Source organism: Anastrepha ludens, chromosome 6 (assembly GCF_028408465.1).
Source record: "Anastrepha ludens isolate Willacy chromosome 6, idAnaLude1.1, whole genome shotgun sequence".
Lineage (NCBI taxonomy): Eukaryota > Metazoa > Arthropoda > Insecta > Diptera > Tephritidae > Anastrepha > Anastrepha ludens.
The window spans coordinates 27,454,889-27,477,885 of NC_071502.1; the positions used below are offsets into that span (position 1 = coordinate 27,454,889).

At 32.7% G+C, this 22,997-nt stretch overlaps 1 protein-coding gene across 3 annotated transcripts in view; it reads right to left on the bottom strand.

Moving 5' to 3' along the window:
* The window catches only part of LOC128867922 (plectin), a 226,479-nt gene that overhangs the window by 56,858 nt on the left and 146,624 nt on the right, over positions 1 to 22,997 (bottom strand). Inside the window, exon 9 of one of the 3 annotated variants that reach the window (XM_054109549.1) lies at positions 21,336 to 22,877. The exons of the other annotated variants lie outside the window; for them this stretch is intronic. Coding sequence (XP_053965524.1) covers positions 21,336 to 22,877 — 1,542 coding nt within the window. The remainder of the gene's footprint in view (positions 1 to 21,335; positions 22,878 to 22,997) is intronic. 3 annotated transcript variants of the gene reach the window in all.

Sequence of the window (22,997 nt, forward strand, 5' to 3'; positions counted from 1 at the left end):
TAATAATTCGGCATCATCTTAACAACTATCCTCTACATATCTTTGTATATCTCCATTACATTTGTATGTATGCGTACAGCAGCACGCACATGGGCGCGTGTGCGGGTACGCCTGTATGTATGCTTGTATATGCTAATCGAAAAAGAATAACAGTCAGTTTACATATACGTAAATAGTATCAGTACCATTGACGGTATTTTTGTTTAAATGCAAGTTGTTTTTGTAAGTATGTATGCATGTATACGAGTACACTGAAATATTGGCTAGTCTGAGTTATTTACGAGTACGATTATTATTGTATTCGATATATTTGTATGCAAAATGCAGAGTTGTGTTTTTTTTTGGTTTTTGGTATTTTTTATTTTTTTTTTAATTACACAAATTTTTCTTGATTTTTGGTTTTGCTTATTCGTTTTGGTACTTTGCCAATTTCGTTCACATGTTGTTGCTCTATTTCACAGTTTATGCATTCATTCAAGACTTTTTGTAGTTTGTTTTTTGGTTTTCGGTTCGAATCGTTGACTGTCGTTGCTAAAAGTGCTGGTTTGCCGATTTTGGGCAGCTGTGGAATTTTTTTGTTGGCCGAGGCAATTTTTTTAAAATAAACTTTTTTGTTGCTTTTCTAGAAATTGCATAACCAAGCGAGAGTGCAGTGGGAACTATCCTTTTTTGTTTGTATATTTTTGGTTAACTGTCAGTGATAGTTGGTTTTCTAAGGTTTCCTTGAGTTTGCGCTCTTTCATTTATGAATATCGCGATGGGAAATCTAATTTAAGCGAGTCCACTCAGTTCTCTAACATCGAACACCACTCAAATCATATTCGGGCAAAACTAAATATATTTGCTAGGATTACTTTGCACTCTTCTAGAGCCACTAGCCCTTGTGCAGCATTCTTCAAATTGCTTCTCAAATTCAATCAAACGAAAAAGCAACTTAACAAACAAAATATGTCCCATCGGACGGCCACAAATAGACAGGAACTTCATCTCAAGCCCTGAGATATCATATTGAAGAATTTTTCAATCGGAGTGCTCGCTCCTCAAATTTTCAAATCAATCGGCCGTTAGTGCAATTTTACGATTTTGGCCATGTTTTCATGGGTCCAGTAGGCAAACAACCAGCTGGCGGTAGCAGAGGAAGAGTAGGGCCTCCTTTGCGTTGGAAAGATAAGGTGGAGAAGGACTTGACTTCACTTGGTGTGCCCAACTGGCGTCAGTTAACACGAGAAAGAAACGACTGGCGCGCTTTGTTAAACTCGGCTAAAATTGCGTAAACGGTTATCGCGCCAATTAAGAAGAAGAAGAAGTATGCAAACAAGCGAGTGGAGGTATGGAAGCTACCGGCCAATATTGGGCAAGCAATTTGTGCAATTTCGTTCGATAAGTGCGGAAAAGTGTTCGAGACTTGATTTTAAAGAACTCATTACAGCCAGCTCAACTTTTTAGTTTTCTTAGGATAAAATACTTTTTCATTGGTTCGCTCTGCATATTTGAATATAGCTCGAAAATTTATGGGAGTACCAATATAAAACTTGCAGGGTCTACAGAGCATAGTCTCAGCTATTAAAAAAAAGGGATAAAAAAATCTGAAGGGGGTTTTTTGTAAAAATTACTAAAATTATATTTTCCCAAAAACTGAAAATTTTTTTTTTGCCCAATAGTCTCAGCTTAAAAAAAAACAAAAACAGAAATAAATCTGGGAGGTTGTTTTTCAAAAATTACAAAAAAAAAAATATTTTTCCAAACAACTTTTATTCTAAAACAAAAAAAAATAAATAAAAAAAAGGAAAATATTTCGCACTACTAACCCTGTTCCTAAATTTTCAATCAAGAATAAATCTCAGAAATATTACATGTTTTTCAAAATTATTAAATATTTTTCAAATTTATTAAATTTGTTTCAAATTACGAAAGTTTGTTTTAAGTTATTATGATTACAAATCATTTTCTAAATTGTTAAATTTTTTCAAAACTATTACGTTTTTTTTTCAAAATTATGAAATTAAAAAAAAAAATTTTTTTTCAAAATTATGAAATAAAAAAAAAAATTTCAAAATTATGAAATTTTAAAAAGAATTTTTTTTCACAATTATCAAATTAAAAAAAATTTTTTTTTTTTTCAAAGTTGTAAATATTTTGAAATTGAATTTGAATAGATCGCAGAAGTATTAAGTTTTTTTTAAGTTGACATGTTTATAAGCTATTAAATGTTTTTTCAATATTATTAAAAATTTTGTCAAAATTCGAATAGATCTCAAAAGTAGGAAAATTTTTTTTAGGTTTACATTTTTTAAGCTATTAATTTTTTTTCAAAATGATTAAATTCTTTTTTAAAACTATTACATTTTTTTTTCAAAATGATTAAAAAATTTTCAAGTTGTTAATTTGTTTTCAGAACTATTACGTTTTTTTTTTATATTAATTATAAAATTTTTTTTACATAGTGCTTTTCTTCAAAATTTTAAATTTTTTTTCAGAATCATTACATTTTTTTAAGTTATTAAATTTTACTCAAAATTGTGAATTTGTGTTTTAAATAATTTTGTTTTTTTAAATTATTAAATTTTTTTTCAAATTGATTAAAATTTTTCTGAAAAGTAATAAGTTTTTTTCAAAATGATTGCAATTTTTTTAAGTATTAAGCCCTTTCAAGATTTTTTATTTTTGTTATGAATAACTTTTTTTTTCAAAATTACTAAATTTTTATCAAAATTATTAAATTTGTATCAAAATTATTAAATTATTTTCCAAATGATTAATTCCTTTTTAAAAAGAAACAATTTTTATCAAAACAATTAAATTGTTCTCAAATTGATTAAATTCTTTTTTTTATGAAAATGTTTTTATAAATAATTTGTTTTTTCAAATTGTTAAATTTTTATCAAAAGTTGAAAAAATCTCAAAATCATTAAATTGTTTTCAAATTTATCAATTTTTGTTTTTAATTATTAAATGTCTTTTGAAAGTTATGAAATTTTTTAAGTAAATTTTCTTTCGAAAATTTTCAAATTTTTATCAACATTTAAATAAATCTCGAAATTATTAAATTTTTTTCATAATGATGAAGATTTTTTCCAAATTATGAAGCCCTTTTCTAAAATTATTAAATATTTTCAAAATTATGAAACCTTTTTTGCATTTAAATAAATTTGTTTTCAAAATTATCAAATTTAAAAAAAATTGAAAATTCTTAAACTGTTTTGAAATTTATTAAAAATGTTTTAATTTTTTGTTTTTTCAAAATTATGCACTTTTTTTAAGTAATTTTTTTTGTTTTGAAAATTATCAAACTTTTTGTTTTGGTTTTCAAAATTTTTAAATTTTTTCAAAATGCTTACATTTGTTTTTATTTATTAAAATTTTATTAAAACTATTAATTTTTTTTTAATAATTATTTCTTTTTAATATTAGTTAATTTTTTTTAATAGTTATTTTTTTCAAAATTATTAAATTTTTTTCAAAAACATTTAATTATTTTCACAACTACTAAATTTTTTTTTAAATTATTAGATTTTTTTCAGAATTATTAAATTCTATTCAAAAATATTAAATTTTTCTCAAAATTATCAAATTTTTGTTCAAATTGATTAAATTTTTTTTGGATTATCTAATTTTTTTTCAAAATTATGAAATTTTTTTGAGTAATATTTTTTTTTAGTTTTCAAGTTTTTATTAGCATTTAAATAACTCTCAAAATTATTAATCTATTTTCAAAATGATGAAATTTTTTTCAAAAGGATGAAGTTTTTTTCTAAAATTATAAATTTTTTTTGAAAAATATCAAAACTTTTTAGTAAATATGTTTTTGTTCAAAATTTGAATAACATTTGAATACATCTCAAGACTATGAAGTTGTTTTTTTTCGGCTTTCAAAATTCTTAAATTTTCAAAATGCTTACGTTTGTTTTTATTTATTAAAATTTAGTTAAAACTATTAATTTTTTTTAATAATTATTTCTTTTCGATATTAATTAACTTTTTTTTAAAGACTTTTTTTTTCACTATTAATTTTTTTTCAAAATTATTGCATTTTTCTTCAAAATTATTAAATATTTCTCAAAATTAATCAGTGTTTTATTAATTATTAAATGTTTTTAAAAATTATTGAATATTTTGAAAAGTTATTAAGTTTTTTGAAGAATTATAAGTTTTTTGAAAAATTATTAAATTTTTTTCGCACTAAATATTTTTACTTAGTTATTAAATTTTATTTTTATTTAAATTTGAATAGACGTAAAATTTAAAAATTTTTCAATATTATTAATTTTTTTAATTATTAAATTTTTTTCACAACTATTATTTAAATTTATTTTCAAAACTATGCGTTTGTTTGTAATTTTGTTTTTTTAATTATTAAATTTTTATCAAAAATTGAATGTAACTTAAAGGTATTAAATTTTTTCCAAAATTATAAATTTTTTTTTGAAATTTTATTAATTTTTTTTTCAAAATTATTCAGTTTATGTTTTTTAATTATTAATTTTTTTTTCAAAACTATTAAAATGTTTTTCTTTTTTTGGTTTTTTTTAATTAGTAAATTTGTTTTCAAAATTATGAAATTTTAATTTTTTTTTAATTATGAGATTAATTTTTTAATAATTTTTGTGTTCAAAACTATTAAATTTTTATAAAAATGTGAATAAATCTGAAAACTATTAAATTGTTTTTTTTTGTTTTCAAAATTAAACATTTTGTTTTTTAATTGATCAATGTTTTTTTTTAATTATTAATTTTTTCTTCAAAAAGTGTGAAATTTCCTTAAATGAGTGACAAGTTTTTACACTAAACAGGAAAGAAAAAGAAGAACTGACGGTCATTTCTGCAAAAAAGAAAAAGTCTGATGACAGTCCTCCAGCAAATGGGCAAACGGATCGAAGTTGGTTTCTTTTCTTAGTTAACTGCACATTTTCTCGCTTGGCATTTACTTAAAAAACAAACAGGATAGTTCTTATTGGGAAACCCCGTTTTCTGCACGAAATAAATTCGCTGGCGATTCAATAACTTTTTGAATTTTGAATTCATTTACTTTGAGGAAAAACTCTGGTCCCTTACCGCAATCGGCCAGAGTCAGGTTTGAGTAGTATTGTTTTTTTTTTTTTTGTATGGAAAATCAACCTAAAAATATGCCTGGCCAACAACTGCAAATTGTCTATTATCGATGCTCGACCCCTGAGTCAACATTTCGCTCCATTTTAGAATAAAAATTATCAATTAAAAATTTGTTAAATGGTTTGGATTATTTGCGTTTATCTTTGGGCGATGCTGCACGCCTGGGCAGTACAAATGCTTCAGTAAGAATAACAGGGCTTTAAATGCATACATAAGCAATAAGCAAATGTGTATAAGTAAATGTGTTAGTAGCGTTGTAAAACTTTGCAAGTTGGAAGTAAAACATTTTTACGAGTAGGTAAATATTTTGTTTTTGCTAATAAATTTTTAGTACATTCTTAATATGCAATAATATGCGATTTCTTGCTTTTTCGTTTTTGTTTTTCTCTTTCTATTTCTATTTAAGTAATAATTACTAACCATTACAAGCTATTACAATACAATACATTATTTGTAGCTCTATTCTACATACATACATTCACATTAGATTTGTTTCAACAATTCGATTTAACTACCTTACATAAATTTATTTTTCGATTATCTGTAGTTTTGCTTTTTCACAATTTTCACATTTTTATTTCAAATTCTTCAACGTTTGCATTGCATTATGAACAACATTACATTACTTTTGTAATTGACCTTCATTACTAATCACACTCTAGCTGGGGGAAAAATTTGTATTTTCTGTAAATTGTATGCGCATTTGTTTTTTTTCTGTTTTTTGTATTTGTTTTTTGTAATTATTTTAAAAAATGCATGCGCTTTTCGGCACCAAAAATTATTATTTTTTATTAAATGCTTGCGTTTTTGTTTTTGGTTTTGTAAAAGGAAGTTTGTTGTTTTGTTTTATTTTCTCTTAGATTCAATGCTGATTATATTTCGGAAAAAAATCTAAAAATGAACTTTTTCAAATTTCAAATTTAATGCTGATTCTATTATATTTTGAAAAAAAAATCTAAAAAACTATTTTTGGAATTTATAAATTTTTTTAATGTTTTGCTTTCTATTTTTGGAAAATAACATTTGTTAAAATTTTTGCAAGTACAGTGTACTCTCTCCTAATGGACACCTCTTTTAAGCGAAAACTTTTTTCAGTACATACATCAAATCCTGAAGAATTCTTTTAACATATTTTCTCTTGAGCGGCCAACCCTCCCATAACACGTCAGACCTCATATATTATTAACTTTTTTACACTTTACTTATAAGCGGACACCTCTCCAAAGCGAACAAATTTTTCAGTCCCTTAGGGCCGATTACTTTCAAAAAAAAATTTTTTCGAATTAAATTTTATTTTCCAAGAATTTTTACGCGGCATTTTTTTGAAAATTAAATAGAAAATAATTTTTTTGTATGTACATATATTTCTGAGACCGATTATTCGCGAAAATAAGAATTTTTTTTCAAATAATTTTTTTTTTTCCAAATAATTTTTTTTCTATATTAAAAATTTTGTTTGTTTCAAAATAATTTTTTTTTTCAAATAATTTTTTTTCTAAAAATTTTGTTTTAAAAATTTTTTTATGTGATAACGTCTTATAATTCGATTTAACAGGCTGCACGCACGAAAAAATGTGTCGTTACCTTGCTCATTAGTGTTACCTTGCTCATATGTCGTTACCTTGCTCATTGCCGTTACCTTGCTTATTGCATTGAATGAACTGCAAGCGAAAGCGCGGAAGGAACGACAAAGCAAACAGAGCAAACGAACGGCAACGTTCGACATCTTGCTCTCTCCTACTTAAGTGAGCGTATATATGTATGTATATGCGCATATGTACATATATAAATTCACGTATTTGTATTTGCATATGCCTTCTTATTGATTATTATTAATTTGATTCACTTGAAGAATTTAAAATAAAACCAAGTTTGTTAATAATACCTGTTGTTTTAATGTTATTATTATTAATTTTTTTATTATATATGAAGGAAAAAATGTATGGTAATATTTACCACATACCTTATAAGACATGCATATACATATACAATTTCGCGCAATTTTCAAAAAGAATAAATCTATATGTAAAGATGCATACAAATCCTATGGACATATCAAATATACGAATCTATTTCGTACGCAAGCAAATGTAAGCTAATATGCTTGAACTGCAAGCGAGAGCGCGGAACGAACGACAAAGTGCACAATCGGCCCCCGCGTTCAGCAACGTTCGACATCTGGCTCTGTCCTACTTGAGTGAGCATATAAATGTATGTATATGTATGTATATGCGCATTTGTATATAAATTCATATACTTGTATTTGCATATGCCTTCTTCCTGTGTGCATGGTAATGAACCATTTCTCTGTTGAGAATACACGATGATAGGAAAAATAGGAAATGAAAGGGAGTGTTTCAAGTGTAATATGTCTTGAGAAAGTCAAATCGATGATGATGCCTCTTAGTGTTGTTGACTTATTAACGTCTGATGCACAATCGAAATTGAAGATATCTTTCATGAATTTGATAAATCTTTCGTCATTTTTCACGTTTGTGTAAAGTAACTTGACCTATTCCATTGCAATTCCATTTACCTCCTCCTCTATTTGTTTTGAAAATTGCAACCATTCCATCAATATTTTCTTATGACGTTGTCACATTAAACTATCGTCAGTAAACCGACTTTACAGACAACCTCTTTTTTTCGAATAATTTTTTTTCTAAGAATTTTTTTTTTATAAATGTTTCCGTCGATTTTTTTTACGAAACTTTGCTTATACTTTTCTCATAAGCGGCCACCTCTCAAAAGCGAACACATTTTTCAGTCCCTTAGGTGTTCCTTGGGCCGATTATTTTCAAAACAAAATTTTTTTCGAATTAAATTTTATTTTCCAAGAATTTTTACGGGGCATTTTTTTGGAAATTAAATAGAAAAAAATTTTTTTGTATGTACATATATTTCTGAGACCAATTATTCGCGAAAATAAGAATTTGTTTTTAAATAATTTTTTTTTCCAAATAATTTTTTTTTTTAATTTGTTTAAATAAGTCTTTTTTTCAAAATATTTGAAAAAAAATTTTTTTTTTTTAAATAATTTTTGTTTTTCAAAATAATTTTTTTCCCCAAATTATCTCGTTCCTAAAAATGTTTACGCCGATTTTTTTACGAAACTTTGTTTACACTTTTCTCATAAGCGAAACAAATTTTTCAGTCCCTTAGGTGTCCGCTTAAGTGGGAGTGCACTGTATTTCTTAGGCCGATTATTTTCAAAACTAAAATTGTTTCAAATTAAATTTTGTTTTCCAAGAATTTATAAGCCGAATTTTTTCTAAAACATAATTGAAAACAACTTTTTTGTTCATATATTTCTGAGGCGGATTATTCGCGAAAATAACAATTTTTCTTAAATAACTTTTTTTTCCAAATAATTTTTTTTCTAAAATTTTAAAAAAAATTTTTTTTTCAAATCATTTTTTCCTAAAATTTGTTTTTAAATAACTTTTTTTCAAACATTTTTTTTTTAATAATTTGGTTTTTCCAAATAATTTGGTTTCTAAAATTAAAAAAAAAAAATTTTTTTCCAAAATAATTTTTGTTTCCAAATAAATTTTTTTCAAAATTTTTTTTTCTTAATAATTCTTTTTAAGTAATTTTTTTTAATAATTTTTATTTAAATAATTTTTTTTTTCCAAACATTTTTTTTAGGAATAATGCATTTTAAAATATTTTTTTTAAGTAATTGTGTTTTGAATAATTTTTGTTTTTCCAAATAATTTGTTCTTTAAATTTACGCTTTTCTTTTTACTTATATTTTAAATAGTAATAAAGGAAGCGTTAAATTTTATTTGAATTTCGCTTCCGCGTTATAGTTTTGCACAAGAAAGTCTATAAAGTAACCAAGTACCTACAAGTGAGACCTGCAAGTAAAACGCATTTTCGAGATATTTATTTAAATTTCTATTCACTTATAAGCCTGCCATCAAAAGTAACAATTTTCCCATAGAATAATGTAAAATTTTTTAACATATTTTATCTAGTATTGTATTTTTGCTCCCATTTTTTACATATAATTTTTCATATATACAGTCTTACTGGTTTTGCTTTGCTTTTTGCGTTGCTGGTGCATTTTCGCTTTGACTTTTCATTGAATTAGTGTTGTTGTTGTTGTTGGTAGCAACGCGTTTGACGGGCAGTTAGACGCAGATATTAGCGAGAGTTATTTATTTTTAATATCTACTTTAATTGATTAATTTCTCTTTAATCTTTGAATATTTTTGCTTAACTTTGTGAAAATTGTCCTGAGTTCTCTGCAACAACTTCAATTCAACTAAGTTCTTATATTCGTTTTGTTTTACAATAATATTTTCCCTTTCTCTGTCACTTCAATACAATTGAGTAAAAGTAATTGTTGCTGGTGGACTTCTAAGTAAATTTTTCGAACAAATTGTATTGTATTTTGATTGTAATTTAAAAGAAATTACAATATTTACTTAAGTATTGCATTTGCTGCCTCAAACAGTTCTGTTTTTTTTTGAGTTGCCGTTAACTAAGTAAGTTAATAAGTAAATAAGTTCAATAAGTTTTATAAGTGCAATAGTAAAGTTTTGCTAAGCATTCTCCTACTTCTATGCCTATTTATGTTTGTATATATTTATATGTGTGTTTGTAATACACAAAAATGGCATGGCACATTGAATTGGTGTTTTACTCCTTCTTTTTTACCACTTTTTTCCTTCCAATGGAAACTTATCATTTACGCATACAATAATAATTAAATATTTTCATAGGTCTGTATGTCTACTACTGCAGATAGATTCAGATCGTATTTTCTAAATTATGCTAACATATTTTCTAAATTTATATAAGTGAACAAAAAAGTAATGTCAAAGTTTTCAAAAATCATGCGCATACGCCACTGAGCTGCGTTTTTTGCTTTCCGACAATGCTGGGGGGGTCGGAAACAATTTGTAGTGCAAAAATGTTTAAAGGGCTTAAGAGTAATGGGGAATTTCGGGGTACAACTTAATTAGTATTTTTGTTTCTGAAGTGAGTATAATTCCATCAGAGAATATCACGTTTTAGATAATCTTTTTAAATAGTAGTAGAATGCCAAATACGGAGAGTATGGAGAGCAGCATGGAATGGTGTAGTCAAAGTCAATGCGTCGTTGTGATCAAAACTGACAACTTAGTCTATAAATAAAATAAATAATCAGCGCATACACTGCTGTGAGATATTCGGCCAAGCTTCTCCTCCTATTTATGGTGTGCGTTCTGATGTTGTGCCACAAATGGAGGGACCTACAGTTTTAAGATGACTCCGAACGGCAAATGATTTTTTATGAGGAGCTTCTCCTCCTATTTGTGGCGTGCGTTTTGATGTTCTGCCACAAATGGAGGACCTACAGTTTTAAGCTGACTCCAAACGGCAAATGATTTTTATGAGGAGCTCCTTCATGACAGAAATACACGCGGAGATTCGCCATTCACTGCCGAAGAGCGACCGCTATTATAAACAACATTTTCTAACATTTTGCTGTTTCATACGAGAATCGAATCTACGCATTCCTTACAGGTAGTCACGCACCCACCCATTCCGCTACGACTAAGTCATTTCTCGTGTGCTTTTACTTTGTGATTCTATTAAATATGTATTAAAAATTCCGCCAAAACAGGATGATTCTACTAAATATTGAAAATTCCTTCAAAAATTAAAAATTCCTCAAAAATTAAAAATTCCTCCAATGCCTCAGAAGCGAAGTATATCTTTGCGCTCAAAGCGCTCCTGACATTCTTCTTGCTATTTAAATAAAAAAAAAAAACGCTGCACAAATATCAACTGAATTTTTTTGGAATTAATTGTCACGTCAATATGTGGTTAAATTTCAAGGGTCGATGTTGAATGTGAACCTCACATAAACGTCAATGACACCGTTGGACTTCTTTCTTTGGGGTTATTTGAAAGAAAAGGTGTAAGTGGATAAGCCAGCAATAATTCAAGTGCTAAAGGATGAGATAATTCGGCACATTAATGGCATAGAACCTCAATTATGCCTCAGCGTCATCGAAAATTTGGACCATCAGATGGAGGTGCATCGCTGAGGCCGTAGCGGCCATTTGGTCAATATTTTGTTCCATACGTAATTGAACCAAATCAATGTTATCATAATAAAGAGAAATGACAATAATTTCTTTAAAAAATTGTATTTTATTCAACATCAACACCGGCCCTTGAAACTTAACCATCCTTTATATGCGCAACTAGCATTCGGTCGGCCCCGAACACGAAGCGCACTGTAGTCAAAGTATATAAGGGGTAATTTGAAGGAGAAACTCTACTATACAACAAACAAATATTGCTTGAGTTATTTCTCAGAGATTTTGGTACTTATTTCGTCTATCAAGGAATCTAAATTACTTTAGAAACTCAATTGTGCACCAACGTGCCTTAGTTGCTAGCAGCCTCAAAGCTCAATGATGGCGGAAAAAGTGCAGTAACTGCGCACTCAAAAGAGATCAGTAAAACTATGGTACACCAAATTTTCTATAGAAACAGTAGTTTTTTTTTTACTTCTGAGTGCAAAATTTTGGCTTCTAAATCTGATTAAAAGTTATGCCTTTCGAATGCTGAGCGGAAGAAGTTAGTAATAGTGGAGTTTGTGAAATAAAGTCAAAGCTAAACTAAACTCGGGAAACACTAAACATATTTTCATAAATTGGGCTATTGATTAGAGAATTTGATTAGTAACAAAAAAATACAATAATACCACCTATATTTAAAATTCTGTCGCAACCAAAAAAAGCCACCTGAGAGGTTGAAATCCATAAAAGTAATCGCGTAAATTTATACTTTAACCAAACTGTGACAAGTGAACTTTAAATAGAGTTCAGCTCTGCTTAATATTTTGCGCTGAAACGGAGATTTGATCGGGCAAAGTTTATACAATTAAATTTTTAAATATTTGATAAAAAGTCCAAAAAAACCTAAATATTATCCTAGGAGATTTTGAGAAGTGAACTTAAAACTTTTAAGAGCTCAGCTCTTTTTAATATTTTTCCCTTAAGCGGAGATTTGATCGGGCAAAGCCTATAATTTTATATATTTGATAAAAAAGTTTAGCCTATTTACTTGTATTATCCAGGAAAGCGATGAAAAAAGGGGCTAACTTCTGAACTTGAATGCACAGCAACACTCTTCAACTTTTCAGCACCTCCTTTGAATTATTGAGCCCAGCTTTTAAAAAAGTCAACACTAAAAAAATTGCAGGATTTCGAATATCCAATGAACTATGAAATCTTCAATATTCCTGAAATCTATCCTCGAAACATTAGCCAATAGGCGAATACTCGTATAAGGAAGGCAGTGTCGTGCTATTCAATTATTTATTATTATTATTTATTTCTCATTTATTATTATCTTATTGAATATTAAGCGGCCACAAAACGAGTACACATGCGTAGGTGTAGGTCCAACTCAGTCGGGAGCTATAATTTTGAAAGCCTCAGGATTCTGTTGAATACTTTTCGTCAATTAAGGAATTATTTTGTCAAGTGGCCTCTCCCAAAAAAAAGGCTATACATTCAAAAGCTTTGGCGGCCGCTGGGGCCGAATGGGTTGGTGCGAAAGCCGGAATAAAAATAAGGGTTTCTAATAGCGAACGCCCTCGACAGGCAAACGCGAACCTCCGCAAGTATTTGTGTCATGAAAAAGCTCCTCATAAAAACCACCTAACATTCGGAGGCGGTATAAAACTCGCCTCGATTTGTGGATTGTGATTGCTGATGAAAATTTTAAAATAGTAATGAAATAAAGACGCAATTTTTATTTAATTTCAGAATCTCAGAATTTTTGGACTTTCACGGGAACTTAAAGAATCTGAATCTTTTCATTTTTAGATTTGTTTGGAAATTAATTTGGTTTCGTGCCATTGAATCTATTCCGTTGCTTTTCAGATGTGAGTTTGTGATCAGTGAAATTCGAAAATCAGAGGTGGCATATAAATATTAATTTCAAAAATGTGTTCAGGACATTCACTAAAGGTGGTGGCACTGGACCAAAAACAATGTTTTGTGTATTTGATTGTCAAAGCAAGGAATTGGCAAAGTCGAAAGCAAAGAATGAATTCGCCTTGCTTCATGCTGCGCTGACGAGATCCACATGGACATGGCGAAAGAAAAAAAAAAAAAAAAATACAAATCAGCTGATGGTAGCTGACGTCAGAGATGATAAAATCATGAAAAATATAGTAATTGTGTTTTAATAGCGCCACCTAAGGTACTCAATTCGCCTTGGATACTACCCTTAATTGATTCGCCTTGACGCTGTAGACTATTAACAGAGTTGACACAATCAAATACAGTTTGAAACTTAGAAGTGGAAATATAACAGAATCATTCGAATGGCGGCTTCATTCACCACAGATCTGGCAATGCACCAGTCACGCCAAGTGTAGGTGTAGCAGCTCTGATAGCAGCCTCTTTCGTTTAGGGCTGTTGCCGGCCAATGCCCATCTGATTACCTGGAAAGTGAGAGTCCATAAGCAAGCTGAATGCCTCACTTTGCTTCTCCGTGAAGGAGCCATCAGATTTCCTAAGTGACCCCAGCTTTGCGGCTGGATCCCTTTTCAGGGCTTTCCTTTCAGGAGCCCTACCAATTTCGCGGTGTCACTGATTCGTCATCACTTAATTATAATTTTAATAAAATTTTTATATTTATTTTATAAATGCGGTTTTTCTGCCGTTTGAATGATAGAAAATGGAGCTGAAATGCGGTGAAATAGTTAGCGCTCTCTTCATCAGCTGTTATCACATTTGGGAGAATACAGAAGGTGGCGACTTATAAAGTATATACAGTCAGCGTCAAAAGAAAGCGTACACAACATATTGATAAGTTTTGACTGCTTATTTATTTATTTTGCAATTTAAATTATTTTTTATAAAAGTATAGTTCATAGTACAACAAAAACCAACGAAAACAATGTTTCCAAATTTGTATAACATTTAAAAAAATCGGCAAATGACCACCAAAGTTGACAAATGACCATCTGAAGTTTCAAACTTTCTGTGATATTAAGAATTTTTAGAAATATTTTGTGTATGCAGTTTTTTAGATTATTGAATTTTGGTATAATAAAATGCAACTTTAAAGTCGTTCAAAAATCGCGTTAATTTTTGACAATTTTTTCTACTGACGGTATTGGGTGCTTTTTTCCATATAAGAAAAATGTGAAGTGGCTTTAAATGGAGAAAGCGCCTAAGAACGCGTGCAAAAAAATTATCAAAAATCAGTGTAATTTTTGACTTACTCGAAAATTGCACTTTATGAGTTAGAAGCTTGAAACTGTCCTGAAAATTTCTCGGATTCTTACAAATCTTGTAGACAGTTTGAAACTTTGTTTTATATGGTTTTTGTTGTAGTATGCACAGTGTTCTTATACAAGAATAAATGAAACTAAAAAGTACATAAATAAGTAGGCAAAACTGGTCAATATTTAGTTGGACGTTAACTGCATGTAAAGGGCGATCGGACTGGAGGTACTTTTTCCAATAAGATTTATTTGACAGATCGCGCGTGTCTACTGTTAAACTAAGTACAACATTTTTTTCAGTATTCATTGAAATTTCATCATGGAAAGACTTACGCCTCAACAATGTTTAGAAATCGTGAAATTGTATTACGAAAACCGACGCTCTGTGAAAAGTGTTCATCGCGCGCTCAGACCAACTTATGGCGATCAGCGGTGAGACTTTTGGCTTAATGGCTACGAAAATAAGCAAAATTGCCGTATTTGGGCTGAAGAGCAACCCGAAGCCATTGAAGTACCAACAAAAAGCCATTGCATTCATTGAAATAACCGTTTGGTGCGGCCTATGGGCTGGAGGAATCATCGACCCATATTTCTTCAAAGACGAAGCTGACGCTAATGTAATAGTGAATGGCGAAAGATATCGCGCCATGATAAACGACTTTTTGACGTCAGATGCCGGTAATTGAAGCCCGTGATCTCCAAAAAACAATTGGTTCCAACAAGACGACGCTACTTGACATACAGTCCGTGAAATAATGGATTTACTGCGACATCGATTCGCACCACTAAATTGCCCGATGGGTTGGCGAATTGGCCACTAAGATCGTGTGGTATCACACTTTTGGACTTTTATTTGTGGAGAGTCTAAATGCTTTGTAGATAAATCAGCTTCGAGAGAAGCATTGGAGCGCAACATCACTAAAGTTATTCACGAGCTGCCGACCGAAGTCCGTTAGTGAGTTATTCAAAATTCGTGTTTACGGATGGTCAAATTACGGCGCAGTTGCAGCCAATATTTGAAAGGGATTATCTTTAAAAAACAAAAGTGTCATGAATGGTTCTACACAAAAATAAAAAAGATGACGCAATCAATTTGAATTGTCATTGTTTTATTTCAATTTAAAATCCGATACGATCGTTAAATAATTTTTATGAGGAGCTTTTCCATGTCAATAGACAATCGGAGGTTTGGCATTTCCTGCCGAACGGCGAGCTCTGGTAGAAAAAAAATTGTCACTCAAATGCGACAAGCGATTCGAATCTGTGCACTTCCACATGGTAGTCACGCACCAAACCATTCAGCTACGGCGGCCAAATCAGCTGATTTGCTGACGTAATAATTTGGTATGCCTTTTTTGCTGATTTTTATTCATTTTTAATTTTTAATTTTTATTTCTGTTTCATTTTCATTTTTATTTCCTTTTCATTTTCACTATTATTCATGCGCGAAGTTATCGTACGACGCCGCTCTCTTTCTTGCTCATCCAATTGTAACGCCACAGCTAGAAATACCCTCAGGCATGTCACTATCTGGGAGTTCATAAGTGCCGATTTACACAGGGAAACATTTGAAAGGGAAAAATTTCGATTTCCTTGTAGAGGGACGGACGGGGAAGAGAGAGTCGATTTTGTTGCCCATACTGGCGACACGTTTTGTGCTTCCTATTCGTATTTTCAATCTTACAGTTGGCTGCGAGACAATTTTAGTCAGTTGCTTCATGCGTTTTCTTCTTTTGTGTGAGAAAGTTGTGTGTTGGTTTCCAATCAAATGGAAGAAATCAGCGATGACAAACAGAAGAATGTTGCCGGAAAAATACTGGATGATTTTTGCTAGTAAATTAGGCATGATTTAAAAAACTTATGGGACATTTTTATGTTGAATTCGAAATTATTTTTCCATTTCTAGATACTCAAGCTAATTTCTATTTAAGTATTTATATATGAAGTATTTTTTATGAAATTTTTCTTATTCAAGTACAAAAAGTTATATATTTATATATGAAAATAAATAATGAAAAATCCATATTATTTAATCAATCCAGTTTGCCTTCTTCCTTAAAATATTTAACAAACTATTGACGAATGTTTTCCACTTAACATTTTACGGATTCCAGAATATATTGAACCTCCGAAGATGCTGAAGAAGTATACATCAAAAGCAACGAATGTTGCCGAAAATAATTTCGCTCGTATGACCGCGAAAGAAATATCAAAAGGGAATTTTCAGTGCCTCCTTTTCAGATGTCTCTGTGTGTAAATCGGGACTAATTTGTGATCTATTACTGCTCATGCTGTAGCTTTGAGAATGATAGAGAAATAATTTGCGCCGTGCGAATTCGCTGTGTCGTAAGAGTCCATGAACAAACAAACAAAAGGAAGGGAAATTACTTGCTTGTGAAGAAGAAGAGTAGACGAAAGCAGTGGAAACAACCAAACGCAAGGAAGTATACGCACACACACACACTTTCTTGCCACGGCGTCTTCTGCATAAAAACGCAAACAAACTGCATTTGGAGGCTTTGTGATAATTTCTGCTTTCACAATTTAAAATACGGCACCTCGTTTTCGATCGCAGGCTGATTAGTTTAAATCTCACAAATCATATGTTTACCAAGGCATTCACTGAATTTCCCCGAAAATGTATGTATATTTCTTCCTCCTTTTGTTTGCTTTGTTCGTTTGTTTTGTATCGGAAAGGAAGCTGACGTCACACTTGTCAAAATCGCGAAAAATAAATTGACTGTTTTCTAAAGGCGTCACCTAAGGCATGCAATTCACCTTGCTTTAGCTGCTATTAAGGCGTTACATACGTCGGGAATTTTGAAAAAATCGATTTTTGTTTTTACTGATTATTACTACTTTTCCAATAAGAGGTGTTATTTTGATATTCAAAGAAAAATTCTATTTTTTAATGCAAATGATCGGATGTTTATTTCATTATAAAGAGGAAGGTATGCCGTTAATAGTGGAAAATAATATCAGGCAAAAGACCACCAAGCCCTCGCTTACAGGACAAAATCCTTTTCATGAAATTTTCCTTAACCGAATTGCAAAGTGGCTGCCCTATATCCTCGATAGCCTCACGAATTCCATCTTTGAGGTCTTGAATCGACCCTGGGCTGTTGGCATAGCCCTTCTCTTTCACGTGGCCCCCAAGAAAAAAGTCACAAGGTTTTAAGTCACAAGATCTCGGTGGCCAATTGTGATCACCTCTTCGAGAGATCCGAGAGGTCCGGAAACTTTTCCCGTAAATGATCAATGGTTTCGTTGCTTGTGTGGCACGAAGCGCCGTCTTGTTGACAATAAACGTTTTCCAGATCTATGCCATCTAATTTCGGCCATTAAAAATCTTTAATCATCTCTCGATAGCGCAATCCATTCCCTTGGAACACCTGTTATTGGAAAACCCTTTAGTTTCAGGCATATTTTTGTGGAAGATGACTGTAAAAATTCCCCATAGATACGAAAATGTTACTGCCCGACGAGAGTTTGATGGGCATCGGTATCTGTCCTTCGTTTGCGGCACTTGAGAGTTTAAACTCCTTTTTCCGGCACGGTCTGCATGATAACTCATACAGTTTTTAATATTTTTTGATGCAGTTTTTTTTAAATATTTCAAAGTGTTTTCTCTGTAGTCTATAGATCCGGGTTTTTGATATTTTTATTAAAAAATTTTATAAACAAAAAAACTGTGACATTTATGACGTAAAACGCTTACTTTATTTTTAAATCCGGTAAATTGCAAAATTTTCGAAATTCCAAAATTCGGTTCGACAATTTTAAGTACAACTTTGTTTTATAAGAATTTTTTTATTTTTTACAGATCCATGAACATTTCAAGGAGAAATGCTGTAGACCGTGGAGCAACGTTTTTTTCATTATAAAGGGTGGTTAAATTTCAAGGGCCGATGTTGAATGTGAACCACACCTAAACCACGTAAAGTTTTTTTCTGCATCTCATTTGACATTTTTCAATTCCAGACTAACTCAATTTGAACCGTGGAAAGATTCATAATCGAGCAACGCGTTAAAGTTATTCAGGCTTATTATGAAAACGGGCGTTCAAATCAATCGCGTACTTCATCTTCAGTGATGAGGTGCATTTTCACCTCAGTAGATTCGTCAATAAGCAGAACTGCCGCATTTGGGCGAATGATAATCCAAGAGTGATTGCCGAAAAACCAATGCACCCACAAAGAGTGACTGTTTGGTGCGGTTTGTGGGCCGGCGGCATCATTGGGCTGTATTTTTTCCAAAATGAGGTCGGTCAGGCAGTTACTGTGTCTATCGTAAGATGATAACGAACTTTTTATGGCCCGAATTGGAAGATATGGATGTGGACGATATGTGGTTTCAACAGGACGGTGCTACTTGACACACAGCTAATGAAACAATGTCTCTTCTGCGCGAAAAATTTGATGGCCGAATAATCTCACGTCGCGGCGACGTCAATTGGCCGCCAAGATCATGTGATTTGACACCGTTGGACTTCTTTCTTTGGGGTTATTTGAAAGAAAAGGTGTACGTCAATATGCCAGCAACAATTTAAGAGCTAAAAGATGAGATAATTCGGCACATTAACGGCATAGAACCTCAATTATGTTTCAGCGTCATCGAAAATTTGGACCATCGGATGGAGGTGTACGGAGAGGCCGCGGCGGCTATTTGGCCGATATTTTGTTTCATACGTAATTGAGCGATACCAATATTATCGTAATAAAGGGAAGCGTCAATAATTTCTTAAAAAATTGTATTTTATTCAAAATCAACACCGGCTCTTGAAACTTAACCACCCTTTACTTTGGGTCACGTGATTTTTTATCTACTAATTTTTATAAAGAAAAACGAAAATAAATTTTTTTATAAAGTTCAAGTACTAATAAACAATGTAGACATATTTTTAAATTTATTTTTACTGTTATCCCTTCTAAAAACAGTTTTTCTTTTAGCGCATTTTTGGCGCTGCTGGACGTATTTTTTCTCTGCAGGAATCTGCTCAACCCCAGTTCGTAAACGCATTGACTTTGACCACTGCCTTTGACTGGTAGCATAGCTCACACATTCATGCTCAGAAGAGGGGGCGGGGGGTTTAGTGAATGCAAGTCCTGAAATAATCACTGATGTTTCAACAAATATAATAACATAATTTTCTAATAACACCAAGGATGAGTTCGTTGAAGCGGCAATCTGTGGCTAACACCGCTCAGCACGGGGCGTGGGGTGATCATCATTAAAAGCACACACATACATATGCAGAATGGCACATATGTTTTCTAACTATATACACATTAAAGATTTACCTTGGCATTCTCATTAAGTATTAACGATTTATTAATTGTTCGCCATGTGTGTGTGTTTGTATATCATAATCAGTACTTACTCATTTTACGCGCATATATGTGTGTACATGTGTACGTGCGTACTTATATATGCTTATGTATGTTGTTGTTGTTTTTGTTTTAACTATTCATATACTAGTAAATATTTGACTACTTCACGCCTGCCATTGCGCCTAAATGCCTTCATTAGCACCATTTTTACGAGTATGACGAGTATGCGACCGAGTATATTTGTATACATGTATATATATATATATATATATGCGTGTGTGTGTGTTTATTATATTGTAATTGTATATATGTATATATGTATGTAAGTATTGTATATTAAGTACGTAAAAGCAGCATTCATGTGACACACAACGCTATTAATGGACTATATATAATATTTAATTACACATACACATACACATATATTTTTGTATGTATATGCGTATGTATTGGTAGCTGAAATGTAACTGCTTTGTAGTTGCTTTCAATGCACCGATTTTGCGGAATATATTTGCTGTTGGATGCGTCTTTTTTTGTTTCTTATTTATTTATGCTTTTTTTTTTTGGTTTTTGTTTTTTGTTACATTTTTACGTTTATGACCTATGCATTTATTATGCGCCTGTATGCGCGTGTATGCGCATGATATGTGAAAACGTTTTCGCTCAGCTTTCTTCAGTTTTCGTACCCTCTATACGAGTATACGAGCAATATACGTACTCCTGTGATGTTAGTCGCATGTTGTTGCTTGAGAGCTGTAGAGTAGTACGACTCAGTACACAAACAACTAACTATTATAGCGGGATAGGGGATTTGATTTCTTCGCGCTCTTTTGCGTTGTTGCGCGCACTCATTGCTTTTGTTAGATGCTAAGCTTGAGTTTCAGCTGCTAAGAGCTTCAGACACCACTACATACATATCAGTTCACTTGATTTCGTGCCACGTCGTCGTTGTCGTTGTCGTCGTCGTCGGTCCTAATCAATCTTTTCTACCAATCGTTTGTTGCCGTTCAAGAGTATGCGATTTCTGTTAGGCGTCTGTTTTGGTGTTCCCAAATTGGCTGGTGAAGTAGTAAATGGGCAGCGTTAATGCAAGCAGCGTTTTGCAGTTGCGCTGTGGTTGGTTGCACTGCGCACCCCATCCATGTGATCAACTAACTTATTAGATATTTTGAGATATTTTTTTTAATTTTTTAAAAATTTTTTATTGTAATAATTTTCGTAAGCGTGTGACTTTTGCTTCGTTTGAGTGCTGCGTAAATAGAATTAAACTTTTCGTTTTGCCAATCTACTAATTTTGCTTGCAGCCAATTGCTTTGTGGTCTAATATTCATTTGCTTTAATTTTCTGGAATTTTTTTTTTTATTTTTCGTTTTTCAAACCTAATTTTTTATTTTGTTTTTTATTATTCAATTTCTTGTGACTCTTTCTACTAATTTCGCTTTAGCTATTATTTGATTTTTCTTCGCTCTTGCTAATAAATCAATCGCACCCGAATTCCTTTCAATTTCTTCTAATACTGCTGGCTGTTATTATTGTTGTTGTTGTTGTGGTTGCTGCGGTTTGCTGCCTGTTTTTTGCAGCTGTTACTTGTTAACTTAACCTTAGGAGTCTAAAGATAGCGTATCTACGTCAAATTTGAAACTTACTTGTCGTTTATGCTCGGATGGCAGTTTCGGATAGTCTAAATCTAGTTTCGAATATGGCGACATGTGATGGTGATAGTATGGTGTGCTTGTATGGCTTAATGGGGCTGATGTTGTGGGGTGATGGTGGCTGAGATGTTGCTGGCTTAGATGGCTGAGGTGATGATGCGCTTGTGCTTGTTGTTGCTGTTGTTGTTGTTGATGATGATGATATGACGGCAAAGTATGCATACTATCATATGCCGACGACGCAGCTGCCACGCCCGACGCACCAGTCGCCACACCGCCAACGCCACCAACGCCACCGCCTGCACTTAGGCCACCGCGCCCAGTCAGCGCCGCATCGTCAAGCGCGCTGCTGGTAAGTGTGGCCGCAAACGGTCCACTAGTTTCACGCAACGCCGCCAACGGATGGGTTTGCATATGATGCTGCTGCTGGTGCACGTGGTATTGATGCATCGGATTCAGCTGCTGCTGCACCGAGTGGTGGATGTGCGCCGACGGGTGCTGGGCGCCGAGCGGCAGCTGGTGTGCATAATGTTGTGTGCCCGCAAATTGCTGTTGCAGATTATAGGCAAGCGGATGCTGATGCTGCGTTGCCTGTGGCTGCGGTGCCTGTGCGGCGTACTGATAGTACTGCGAAATTGCCGGATTGGAGGCGTGCAGCGATGGCATTAGATTGCGTTGCTGTAGCAACGTACTCATGCTGTATGGCATATCATTTTGACTGAATATGGACTGAGAGAATGGATTCGCATAACTACTACTACCACCAATACCACTAACACCACCTGAAGTGTATTTGCTCGGATAGTTCAAGTAATTTAAATTTGACACTGAGTAAGCGGGCCGCAATAGCCGTCCGCCGCCCAAATGGCCACCGGTGGCCGCTTGTTGTGCTGCTACTGCTGCCGCCGCCGCCGCCGCTGCTGCTGCTGCTGCCGATTGCTGTTGGACCGCTGCCGCCGTAGCCGCCGCCGACGTGGGTGCATACTGCTGGAAGTACATATTCGGCTGTGATGAGAAACTCGACGACATCTGCATCAGATTATCGCTGAGGTATGGTGGCGATGTATCGCCCGGATGCAATGTCGGATAACTGGAAATGATACGACCGGGATAGCTGGAGAGCGGTGTAACCGGTTGGGTGGCCTGTTGCATACGCGCATGTTGATTTAGTATTTGGGAGGAGCGTGAAATGGACTTGTGCGCCTCATTCAACAGATTCACTATATTCGAGGAGGAGGATTGATGCATCTGCGGCTGATACAGGCCATAGTAGTCGTTCAACATCGATGCTGATGGCAGGCCAGCAATGCTATAACGACGACGACGTATCGGCGATGGATGTTGACCGTAAAGTCCAGCTGTGGTGGTGGCTGTGGGATCGTACAAATAACCAGCCGAGCCGGAGGGGCCGAACATGTCGTATGCGCTCGGTGGTGGTGGCGGGCCAACACCGAGACCATAACCGGCAGGCGCGTAATATTGGCCGATTATGTCGGGTAGCGGCGGACTTCCGGTCGGACCGTAGAGGCCGTACATCTGAAATGGGCGATTTGAAAGAGTTTTTGCTTGGGTAGTTTGCTTGTTTGTTTATTTTTTGTTTTTGTTAGGGTGTTTGATTGGTTGACTTGATTGGATAGTTGTTTATTTGCTTGTTTC